Genomic DNA, 13,140 nt, shown 5'->3' with positions numbered 1-13,140 from the left:
TGTGAAATTTGAGATAGGAGTAAAAATGTTTTTTTTTTTTTGAAAATGCGGTTAGTGGAGCTTTATATGATGCAGTAATTCGGGAAATAGTTTTCGTGTCGCATGTCTTAAAAAAGTACTTATACGTGAATATTTGAATGACCGGATGTAGTGCTGCATGTATCTCTTTTTTTTATTTCTGTTTCACCAATCTTGTTACTGTGATTCTTAGTTGAGATTTTACGAGAGAGAGTAAAAGTTGACCCTGACCTTGACCAAGTCAAGCAAATCTAATTGCAAACGGTATTGAACTCAGTTTTTTAAACCGATTGTTTATGTTTTCACTTAGTTTTGTGATGCGTTTTCTTTCATCGAGTAAAATAGCCTTCTCCAACTTCGACTGATTGGCGAGGACTCATCAAAATATTCCATTGATTAGATATGAAACTAGTGCTATGTCAAGGCAATGGCCTGATTTAAAGTAATGTTTCGCCGCAACTTTTGGCAGATCGTAAGGATTGTATGCCAAAACACTTAGGTGATAAGTAACAAAATAAATAAATAAACAAATAAAAACCAGGTGTTTATTGGGAAAGGTGAATTCTTTATTTGCTTTTAATTACCACGTTAGACTATTTTTATTCACATAGAAAATATGCTATAAATGAATTTGTTTATTATATAATTTAATATTCAGTTTTGATTTTTCTTTTAAGCATTATTATGGTATTGATTGTGGAGAAATTATAATTTCTGTGATAATGTAATAACCAGTCACTAATCAGGATTTGTATACAAAACTGATAAGTTTTAAAAAGTGTTTACTTTAGTTAATTTTCCACTTTTCATTAAAAAAAAAATTGATTAATATTTGCGCAGTGTAAAAGTTAGGAAAAATCAATGTTTCAAAAATTATAAGTTAATTTAATTTTGATTGCTAGTTGAATATCTGTTCTCTGTAAAGTGCGAAAAAAAGTAAATAATCAATAAATCAGTATTACTCAACACTGCGAAATTACACACAAAGCTGAAAGACAATCAGGGGGTGGACAAGATAATGGAAAACTTCTATGCTAATGCATTTTTTCATATTTCTCAATAAATACTTGCAGAATCAATTTATAACTTCAAAAGTCATACTTTTTCTTATTAGATCCCAAATACGATTTTCTACAAAATTAAGAAGAAAAAAAACTTCACATTTTCCCCCCGCATTCGCAGTATTAAAGAACTACTTTAATCACTCATATCTTGCGCAATTTTGAATGAATTTTCTCAAATTTTAAAGCAATAATTTGTAACTAATTTTAAATTGCTCTAAGGATTTTGTTCAATTTTATTGAATATTTTTAAAGTTATAGCAAAAAAAGCGTGAGACAAAAAAATTAGGTTTTTATACAAATGTTCCTATCTCCATAAATGTTTAAGCTCGGCTCACGAAATTTTGTGCTATCATTACACATAATAACCAAAACAATTGCTACATTTTCCGGCATAGGGTGTTCATTAACACTATTTTCCGTTTGTAATTTATTGTCGGTCCCTCAAATGACTAAAAGATTTAAACTTCATTGATAAGAGATGAGAAATCTCATGATCGTAACACTTCTGAAGTTATGAAATGATTCTTTGAGTATTTCTTGAGAAATATGAAAGGTGTATTAGTGTTGAAGTGTTTCCATTATTTTTTCCACTCCTGTATACAAATACAATAAATTAAGCTAAAACAATTCATCCTTTTTTTAAATTTTTATTATTTGTTGCCCTTTCCGGTAGCTTTATGTTATGAAATTAAGTAAAATAGGTTTTTAGAAGTTTATCCTTTCAAAATAAGGATTATAATCAGTACGATTTGACATAATGATTTTGTTCGAGTCTAGTTGATAGTCGAAAATTATCATAATAAACAGTTTTTCCTGTACATATTCTTTTCGGTTGTCCGTAAAAACCTATTTCAGAGCAGATAACTTAAAAGATTATTCTAAAATTGCTCTTACTATTAAGATTCTAATTTTTTTATAAACATTGTATAGAAAAATCTGCATATATTCATAACTATTTTCCCTAAAAAATTGTAAACGTCGCTGCTGTTTTCATTGTTTAGCTTAATATACATTTTGATGAAAAAAAAACTCCATATTCGTTAATTAGTTCGAGAATAACTAACTGTTAAATCTTCTGTAAAAAATACCCTGTGGGCCACTTTGCAGTCTAGAAAGGGGCACTACAGATTTGAAATGGACTAACTAAAAAGCCATTTTTATTTGAAGAGCTGAGTTGATGAACCAGATAAATGACATTTTCCGATTGGCTATATTCAGGGTAAGATGAAAAACAGTCACATCCAAACTATTTGCAAGCATACTCAAAACAAATGTGGATTAGTTAAGTTAAAATGAAAGTGTAAGCAAAAACAATTTTGTTACATTAAACATATCCATATTGATGCGACCATTTTATGTTTTTTTTTCTCAGATTACTAAATATCCCAGAAAATGTCACTTACATGGTTCATCCACTACGATCTTTATTTGTGAACTTAATTTGAGATTTTTTTTTCGAAATTCTAATTTGGATGCTAATTTCTAATTTGAAATTGGATGCGGTTTTACTGCAATTTTTCCTACTTTTTTGCTTAAATAATGACTGTTCATCCACTGTCGTAGAAAAATTTATTTCTCTCGTGATCTTCATTTTATAAGCTTATGAACAATGTGATGCCAAACTTAATAAAAAAAAAGAGAATTACATAGCAAAATAAAGACAAAATTAGATGTTTCTAGAAATAAATCTTAACATTTGTATCGAAATTTTTTAAAATATAAAAGGCTGAAACGAGATAAAAACTGTCTTCAATTTGTTAACAAATACCACTGTTATATGATATAACAGTGCTATTTGTTAACAATTGCACTGTTAACAATTGAACTGTTATTGGCTAACAATTGCTCTGTTAACAATTGCGCTTGTTAACAATTGCACTGTTATATGATATAAACTTATCGTTAAACATTATTAACTAATAATTATTAATATTATTGAAAAATACTTCTGCATGGTTTCCAAAATGCATGGTTCAGTAAATATTGTTTTATTCAAGTAATAATAGTAGTAACTGTTAAGTACAAGTAAATGTAAATTAGTAGTAGCAGTAATTGCAAATTAGCAGTAGCAGTAATTGCAAATTAGAAGCAGTAGTAATTGTCAAGTAGTAGTAACTGTCAAGTATTAGTAGTAATTGTCAAGCAGTAGTAGTTGTAGTAATTATCAAGTAGTAGTAGTCAGTCAAGTTTTGTTTTCTCTTCAAGTGTAGTTTTTTTTTTTCATTTAAAACAAAAGTATTTGGGACAATTGCTCTTCTTTTGAGTTCATAAAATTTGTCCTACATTTCAAATGCATTTCATGTTAATCCTTCACTTTGAAATTTCGTTGTTGAGAAGTGCTGATAAAAATTACCAAGTTTCGCCTTTGCTTTTATTTTTCGTAGAACGAATACTTAAAATCTATCACGTGCCTTATGAAGAAAGAAAACGTTTCGCCACGTTTTTACCCCCTCTTTCATATTAGCACCGTCATCTGCATCACGTGCAATATTGTGTCAACAGGAAGTCAAAGTTCATTAAATTCAACTACACTTGTCGTAAAGTAAATAAATAAAGTATTAGTAACAGTTTATTTATACTATACGTAATTCCTTTTTGATTCCTCAACTTGAATTTAAATATTATCCTGTTGCTAACTTTATGTCCATAACTCTGAATAAAATTATTGAACATTTTCACTAATGAACTTGCAATACAATCTTGTTAATTATTCAAGGATTAACAAAATAAAAGCATAATCTGTTCTTATAATTTAACGATTCTTAAAGGTTTAAATAGAACTAATCTACATGTTAGGACGAAGGTTTAATTTTATATTCAAAAAGCTTTTTCTTGCACAGGCTTTGAAATTTTTACAGAATTTTGGAAGCTTATGAAAATATTTCTGTCAGTGAATAAATTATAATTTAAATCGCCATATAAATCATTTAAACATATGTAAAAAGCGCCAGACTACGCTTTTTGCATTTTATATAGTTGAAGGTATATATATATATATACCTTCGTGTATATATATATATATAAAATGCAATTTTGCTATGAATTTCAAAGAGCCTCAGTGGCTCTGGGGATGGAGCAATGAGGTGTAGGTTCGAATTCCAGCGGTAACTGGTTGAAATGAATTCTGCTTGCGGCTCGTACCGGCCACAGCACTGATGTAAAATATCCTCAGTGGTAGGCGCATCATGGGTTAGAATCGCTTTTCAGTCGGTCTAACCATGGAAGGTTTTTCTTTTTCATGCAACGAAAATGAGGGGTATTTCCATCAAAAAAGTCCACTACCAAGGATAGTTAATCCCGATGCTTGATGCAGGAGTTGTCTTGTCTTCTGGGTAGGGTTCGAAATTTCAAGGATACGAAGTTGAACACTGATAGTTGTAAATTCAGAATTGAGTCTGCTGTTCAACGTCGGTTATAAAATTTAAAAGTTTCACCACGAGGAAAAAAATGAATTTAATGGAGTATTCATCCGCGCAGGAACTATTCCGGTTCGTCCTCCTACCTTCGGTCTTCGATCCAATACTCGATCCTTCTACCTCGGCTTTTCATGCTATCTCAGCTGTCGCAACCAACTGCCTCTACAGAAAGCATACATTTTACTACCACTTTAAATATAGAAATAAAATTTTACTCCAAATGCGTAAAAGTTGGCAGGTTAGCAAATGCTAAGGTTCCATTTATTTTAAATATAAGCTCTGTATGTTTCAATAAGTTCTACAAAAATTCACAGTCACTTAAAAAGAAAAGAATAACTCGCAGCAGCCGGTAGTGCAGTTAGGGCTCTGCATCAAAAACAATACTTGTATTTATATATTTGATTCCTTAACTTTCTCGCAATGGTGGTCACAATCGTTTTAAGTCAAATTTTTGTAAAAATACTATATTATAAATATAATTTCATTACAATTTTGAAGCATTAAAGGGAACAACTCAGATTAATTTTACTTTATTTAACAAAAGCTGGGCACCTAGTCCGCGCAGAAGACCCATATCCCAAGAAAGTTTTTATAGTAGTCAGTTATATATATAAGCTGATAAATATTGTATAAATAGTGGTATTTACAGGAAATTCATTCTCTCTTTAAAATCAGAGCATCAAAGAATTGTTTCTACTACTAACGTTTTGTTTTTAATAGAAGTTAGCAGCATTGAACTAAACTTCAATAAAAGAAAGAAAAGTATTTTGTAAATTGAAAAACATTTTCTTAACAGTTAAACACTAAAATAATAAAAAAGGAACACCATACAATCAACATCAAAATTATTTACTATCAAAATTTTAATAAATTTTCATGTCTATATATACTATTCGAAACAATGAACTTATCTATATGTTTACACAGTAATGAGATCGAGATAATAAGTAGATTTTTTTTTTTGTCTTCCTTAGTTTTCACACAGCTGTTTCCACCATTGTTTTAGAAAATAGTACCTAAATGCGTAACCATCAAAGCTAACTTATTGATAATTTTGTTTGTTGTTTTACAAAAGTTCCGTAAAATCTAAATTTTGCAATGATTACAAGTAGATTTTACATTTTATAAAAGATTACAAAAAATTATATCGTCTGACTGTCTAATATGCGGTAATTTAACGGAACACTTTTATTTGAATATTTAGAGGGTTATTTAATTTTAGATTTAACATTTTACAATTCTTTTAATAAATTAAATTATTGATTAATAAATGAAATTAATTTCTTTCACTATTAGATACAAACAACTTAAACATATATATAAAATCTGTTAAATGTGCAGAGAAGTTTTTAAGTGCGATTACACACACTCAAAATCCAAAGACTTCATCTACTACGGATTCTCCGTAGTTTCAGAAAGTAGTTTTCCTACTGGTAGCAAGGTAATGTATCTATATTGTAACAAATTAGATTTAAAAGGACTAGAGATACTTCTAAAAATGTAACTTTCAAATATATATATCTGCCATCCTGTGCCGTCGCTAAAAAAGATTTTACAAAGTGGTAATAAAACAACATTTAAAGTTGAAAATATTTTCCAAAAAATTAAACTACTTAAATATTTAAGAGCTAAATATGTCAACAAATAGATCATATGTTTTCGTATTTTTTAATTATTCATTTGTCGCGGTAGGTTTAAAATATTTTTGAAACTTTAAATTTAATACGTCAAAAACCTATAATATTGCAGCAACCACTGAGAAATTATATATATATATATATGAATCAGCAGTCGTTGAAGGATCACTAGTTCTATTCAACGACTCTTTTTCCTGTTCCTCTCGCTTCCGTGCTCTGTAATCACGGTAATATTGTNTGATCACCCTCCATCTATAACAATGGTTTCTCGCCCAGGAACAATGTTTTCATGGGGCACATTAGGATCCATAATCCGCATAGAACAATCCCTGACGTTCGTAGCTACTTGAACATAGTTCACCCATTCATGGCAACAGTTTTTCCTGCGGGGGATGGTGTTTACCAACAGGATAATGCGCCATGTCATAAGGGTCGAATCGTCATGAATTGGTTCGAGGAACATTCCAGTGACTTTCAAATCATGTCTTGGCCCCCAAAATTCACCTGATCATAATACAAAAGAGCATTTGTGGTCCTACTTGGAAAACCAAATTCGTGTTGCCACGCTACCCCCTCGCAATGTGAGGGAATTGCAGGACCAGTTGGTGAGCACTTGGTACCAGATACCTCAGACTACCTATCAGCACCTTGTGGAATCAATGCCACGGCGGGTGCTAGCAGTTTTGAGGGCTAAAGGTGGTCCTACATGTTATTAGCAGGGTGGCCATAATGTAATGACTCTTCAGTATATATATATATATATATATTAAAAGACTAATTGAAATGCAATTGTAGTTAACATTATTTTTTAATTTTTTTCAATTGTCACAGTTTATACTCAATTTCTTTTCGATAGATTGCTCTTTTATATAAAATTAGTTTACTTGTACTAATGGTAGTTAAAATAATTCGCAGCAACTTAAAAAATAATTAAAAAAAAAATTTGCAGCAACTTAAAAAATAATTTAAAAAAAATAATTCGCAACAACCTAAAATAGTTGGAGTCTCCTAAAATTCAATAAATTGAGTTAACTAAAATTGTAGTTAGGCTACCAAAAAAGCTCGTAAAAAAGATTTGTAATTGCAGTAATAGATAAGCAGCCTTATGATTTCTTCAGCGAAATTTATTTCTAATAAGCAGACAGTAAGTAGCTGGGTGCTGTGATTGTTTTGATGGTGATACTTGGGATTTTTCATGCCATTTAATTGACAATTAAAAAGTGTAAGAAAACATCAGTCTCACTAGAAGGAATAATTTATGTAGCGTTGAATAGTTAGTTATACATTAAGTATTTATTAAGAATAATTTTGTATTTTTACCGGAATAAAAACTTACGTACGAAATAATTATTTAAATTTATTTTTGATCCTTTCATAAATGCCTATAGAAATTTTAAACATAAAGATATGGTGCCACATACTGTCATACTAGTTATTAGTGACGGAGTTAGAGCAATAGCATTTATATATTATATGATACTCAAGTTATGGCATGTGAAGTGCGTGAGGATGTAGTACAGCACGTAATGGGGTATTGGGATGAGCATTCTATCTTATTTGACGATGGGAATAATTTTAATATTTCTGCTGTCTACTATGCTAAAATGTCCAAGAACATTGTGTGATTTAGTGACTGTTGAACATGATTACTAAAATTCAATACATAAATAACTTTGGCAACATCTCTTGAAAATAGTTAAATTTCAAATACAAATGCTTTCGAGTGGGCCCAGCCAACGCCTCCCACAACTGAAAGCCTCCACACGGTTTTTGTTATAGGTAGTCCGATTAGACCACTATGAAGGTAAACCAGTTTACGAATGAGCCCTTTAATAGAAAATCTAGTAAAAATAAGAAAGTGGTAGCAAATCTATGTCTAAAAATTTGTTTAATTTATGAATATGATTGGTTTGTCTTATTTACTTGTCTACCACTACAGATTCAATTCTCAAATACATATGATAATATTCTCTCAGTCACTTTAGTACAACAACCATCAATATTTATTTTTGGAACGCTAATGGTATAATCGAAAAACAGCATGAACTAAAAAACTTTATAATAGAACACAATCCTGATATATTCATAATAACAGAAACTCATCTAAATGCAACCCAAAATCTTAAAATAGCCAACTATACAATCTACAGATGTGATAGAAGGTACAGAGGGGGCGGCGTAGCACTTCTAGCAAAAACCAACTTATTAACAACAGAATCTAACTCAAAAGATGATAATGGATATGAGCAAATTTCTATTTTATTAAGCTACAGAAACAAGAACATCAAAATCACAGGAATTTATAATTCTCCAAAAAATAAATTATCAGATAATGATATGGACCTCCTATTTCCAGCCACCCTAGATACAATAGTTGCAGGTGACTTTAATTCCAAACATCCAGTATGGGGCTGCAACAACTTCAATCACAGTGGTTCAAAATTGAAAGATCTTATTAGCAAATATCAATTAACAGTATTTGCACCAACAACTCCAACTTACATTCCAAATCGGATTAACCATAGTCCGGACATACTAGACTTCGCAATAACAAACATGCATGTTCCTATGCTCGCCTGCGCTCATAACCATTTGTCATCAGATCATCTGCTAGTTCAACTGCTCGTTGGGGAAACCATAGAACAATCTGAGAAACCAAATTATAAAACAGACTGGAACCATTTTCAAAATACTCTTACAATCAATGGAACAGACCTACCATCCTTGGAAAACGAAACTGCAATAGAAAACTATATACAGCAAATCCAGAATGAAATAACAGATGCTTTTAAAAACGCTTCCACAGAAACCAAGTATATTGCCCATCATTACAGATTACCACCTGAAATAAAGAATATAATAAGATTAAGGAACTCGCACAGGAAATGGTACCAAAGAACTTACGACCCAGCACACCTGGACGCAATAAAACAACTCAATAACCAGATTAAAAAACACAGTAAAAAATATAAAAAACAACTGTGGCAGGCAAAAATCGCCTCCCTCTGCACTACCAACAACTCTATATGGAAAATGGCCAAGAAACTGAAAACAACTCCTCAAATAGACAGACCAATAAATGGACCAACAGGCGCAGCTTACACAATATCAGAAAAAATCGAAATATTCGCAGATTCACTTCAAAATCAATTTTCACCAAATATCAACTCTGACCAAAATCATCACAATATCATCACAGAAGAAGTTAATAATTTTCAAACTGAACACCTCATCCCAGAAACAATAAATTCAACCAATAATCAAGAAGTTAGCTGCATCATACAAAAACTGAAAAACAATAAAGCTCCAGGTGAGGACGGGATAAAGAATAAGATGATAAAACTATTACCAAACAACTACATCTGCAAAATCACGCATATTTTTAATGTCTGCCTTGCTCATAATTACTACCCACAAATCTGGAAAAACGCATCAGTCATTCTATTTCTCAAGAAAAATAAGAACCCAAGCTGCCCTGAGAGTTATCGCCCAATCAGTCTACTTAACATACTTGGAAAAATATACGAAAAAATCATCTACAATAGAATAAAACCACTTCTTACAGCCCTCCCCGACGAACAGTATGGATTCCGACAAAAACTAGATACCACCAAACAGTTACTCCGAATAATAGACTATACTGGCAGAGCAATCATAAATAAAGAAACAATAGCCTTCCTGATGATCGACATATCCAAAGCATTTGATAAAGTATGGCACACTGGTACAATATATAAACTCATACAGCTGAATTTTCCACCCGGCATAATCAAACTCCTATCCTGCTATCTTTCTAATAGAACATTTCAAATCACCATCAAAAACAAAAAATCCACAAAGAGAAACATCACAGCCGGAGTACCACAGGGCAGCATTCTGGGACCGATATTATACATATTATACACTTATGATTTTCCTATAAACAAAGCCGATTATAACAGCATAACAGCCTATTACGCAGACGATACCGGTATTATTATTAAATCCAGAAACCCAAATCATGCTCTTCAAAAACTACAAGACCATATAGACGAAATAGAAGACTGGTGCTTAAAATGGAAAACTGCAGTAAATGCTGGAAAATCACAAATATTAATTATACAAAAAAGAAGAATTAAAATACTTCCACAACTTCAACCAAAAATGTTCAACATACCAATACCAATAGTTAAAAAAGCAAATTATCTTGGCCTTATAATCAATAGCAAACTCACCTGGAATGATCACATCAAAAGCACAATAGATAAAGCAAATGCAGCAATAATAGCCATACAACCATTAATATATAATCAGAATATGTCACTTAAACTAAAGAAGCTACTATATACAGCAATGATCCGCCCAATACTTACCTATGCCTCACCTGCCTGGACAACGATACCTCAACATCTACTGAAGAAATTAAACCAATGCCAAAACAAGATCCTTAGAAAAATAACCTGTGCAAGATGGTTCATCCGGAATACCAATATACATGCAGACCTCAAAATACCAACTCTATCACAGCATATATACAAGCTAAACGCAGATTTTTTCGATAAAGCCATAGAATGTAAAACAGCAAATTTTAATGAAATCTTTAAATTTGAAAATTATATCAAAGATAAAAACTACAGACCAATAGCTGCACATTTCACCTCCGACGCCTCATATCATAACTATCAAAACAAATAATTTCATCAACCTTTCTGAAAATAACGTTTACTCATGCTGATACAATTCTGAACAACTCCAAAATCAAACAAACACAGTTTAGAGCAAGCTGCTCAATTTATTTTTGATTCCTTTTTAGTTATTCAAGCAAAGAGCTTGAAACATTCATAAAAGCAACTCCATTGCCTGCTTACCTCATTGCTCAACCAAAACTGTTCAAAAATTCCAGATGAATGGGATAGGGGCCGCTTCGCGGCCCAGGTGCCCAGTAAAATCTAAACACTAGGACTAGGACTTTTGTACAGAAATTGGGTTCATGCGCGCAACCGGTTCGCTTCTTAAATAGTCTGCGCAGTCTACCTATAAGAAACTGCGTGGAAGCTTTTTGATGTAGAAGGTGATGGCCAAGCCGTGGACAACAGCTAGGCGGTGAAAAAGTTTGGTTAACATATTATTTAAAACTAATTAAGATGTTTGGATTGGAGGAGGGGTTGAAGAATTAGAATTTTTAAATACGGTTTTGCTGTGAATCCAGCTTGGTTACTATTAAAATCTATATGTTGTACAAGATAATTTTGAAATGTTACCTCACTGGAGGCTAAATGTGGCTTGTTTATATATCTTTCGTATTCATAAAATATTTAGAGCATTCATTAAGAACCTATGCAAAGGATAAACGTAAGGTTTTGTTTTTGATCCAAGAGAAATTAAGATTTTGGTTTAATTTGTTTTTTGCAGTGCAGTATAATTAAATTAACAAATCATCAATTTACTTTATAAGGTATTCTGACAGGGCTCCCATGGTCAGGAATTTTTTTTTTGAAGTGATAGCAAAAGTGATATATATCTAGATGTTTTTAGCTATCAATTTCGTTTGGGCCTTCAGTTAGGACCCGGGACAATTGTCCTTCTCTTTTCCCTCCTCCGCCTTTGAGTATGCCCTTAGCTACTCTACAAGTGGGGTCGAGATAGTCTGGTTGGTACGGCGCGGGACTAACGTTCGTGAGAACTGGAGTTCGAATCCAGCCGGCCGAAGACTCAACTGGTCACAAAGTCCTCCGCGTTCCCGAAACAAATTATACCTCTGGTTGTGCTGAATTGAAGATTGATCGTTCTCTGGTTAAGGTCGAAATTACGATTTGTGGATGAATGAACGTATGTAAGAATGAATCTGCCCCATGAATGGGTGTAACGTATGGGTGTGGCAGATGTCGAATTCTTGTCCATAGATGGCCCCACTAGAAAACAAGAAACGCAGCACCTCTAGCCCTAATGACCGATGACAACAACAACAACTTTACTAGTAAATTTATGCATAATTTTCTTAAATTGTCATACGAAATAAAAATGCCTGCTAATTATGACTGAAATTCTAGCATTTCTAAATTTCCCATAGAGTTAACAAGTGAACCCAATCGGAACATATGTTCTCGGTTTGTGGGTTAAAGCAGGTAATGTTTGATTTTTTATAGAAAAGAATAATTTATAAAAAAAAGTAGTACATCTATGAATTTTCGAGAATGATACATGGCATACAACCAAACAATGGTTAAATCAGACGGTCTCTAGGAAAAACAGCTTAACTCCAACAGCTAAAGCCTATGCAGCTAAAAGAAAAAATATTTCCATAGATAGAGTACAAAAGTTTTTCAATGTTTGAACCCAACCCCTGTAAATGTGGTTATTTCAATTAATAGCACGCATTGTTGGCCACTATCATTGTAAATCAAATTTTTTTAAATCAAAAATAAAATTGAAAATCATAAAATTCTTTATCACTCCAAATAGAAAAAAAAAATTTAAGCGCATAAGTTGACATTTACGAAAATTAATTTCTGTATTTTTAATTAATTTAGAGACAGACGAGCTCTTGCTAAATCAGTTTTAGTAATTTCATATGACAGAAAGTAAAAAAGGAGATATTATGTGATGAATTGCAGTAGGTGTAAAATAAGACTTAAAGTTCATAGTGTCTTTTTAAAGGGAGGCTAATTACCAAGTATTCAAAACTATCATCCTCGTCGTCGGTAAGGTTATAATAACTTTTCCTGCTGTGAGAATTTGTTTCCTTAAAATCGCTCTTTCTTCGGTTTGGCACCTACGGAAAACTTCATGATGCAGGTATTTATAACAATCACAAAATGTTCTAATTTGCAGATTTGCATATATAATTCCTTTTAATATTTTAAAAACACCGTTTTAAAAATTTCTTTTGATTATTAATGACTACCTTTAAAGCTTATAAACAATAAACGAGACGTAAAGCTTAATTGCTTGTATGATTTATTGGTAAACATATTTTATCAAAATAAAATAATGAATTTTTAGAATTTGCTTTATATATATACATCA

At 31.8% G+C, this 13,140-nt stretch overlaps 1 protein-coding gene and 1 long non-coding RNA gene across 6 annotated transcripts in view; one reads left to right on the top strand and one right to left on the bottom strand.

The window, feature by feature from the left end:
* Positions 1-13,140, bottom strand: part of LOC139426493 (uncharacterized) — a 93,478-nt gene that overhangs the window by 38,731 nt on the left and 41,607 nt on the right. The gene's annotated exons all lie outside the window — the stretch shown is intronic.
* Positions 1-13,140, top strand: part of LOC107453131 (alpha-tocopherol transfer protein-like) — a 67,041-nt gene that overhangs the window by 24,526 nt on the left and 29,375 nt on the right. The window contains exon 1 of one of the 5 annotated variants that reach the window (XM_016069826.3): positions 12,764-12,909. The exons of the other annotated variants lie outside the window; for them this stretch is intronic. Within the exon in view, the coding sequence (XP_015925312.1) occupies positions 12,901-12,909 (9 nt within the window). The 5' untranslated portion in view covers positions 12,764-12,900. Of the gene's footprint in view, positions 1-12,763; positions 12,910-13,140 lie in introns of those variants that run through there. 5 annotated transcript variants of the gene reach the window in all.

Source organism: Parasteatoda tepidariorum, chromosome 9 (genome assembly GCF_043381705.1).
Source record: "Parasteatoda tepidariorum isolate YZ-2023 chromosome 9, CAS_Ptep_4.0, whole genome shotgun sequence".
NCBI classification, from domain to species: domain Eukaryota; kingdom Metazoa; phylum Arthropoda; class Arachnida; order Araneae; family Theridiidae; genus Parasteatoda; species Parasteatoda tepidariorum.
This window is presented reverse-complemented; position numbering and strand designations above follow the sequence as displayed.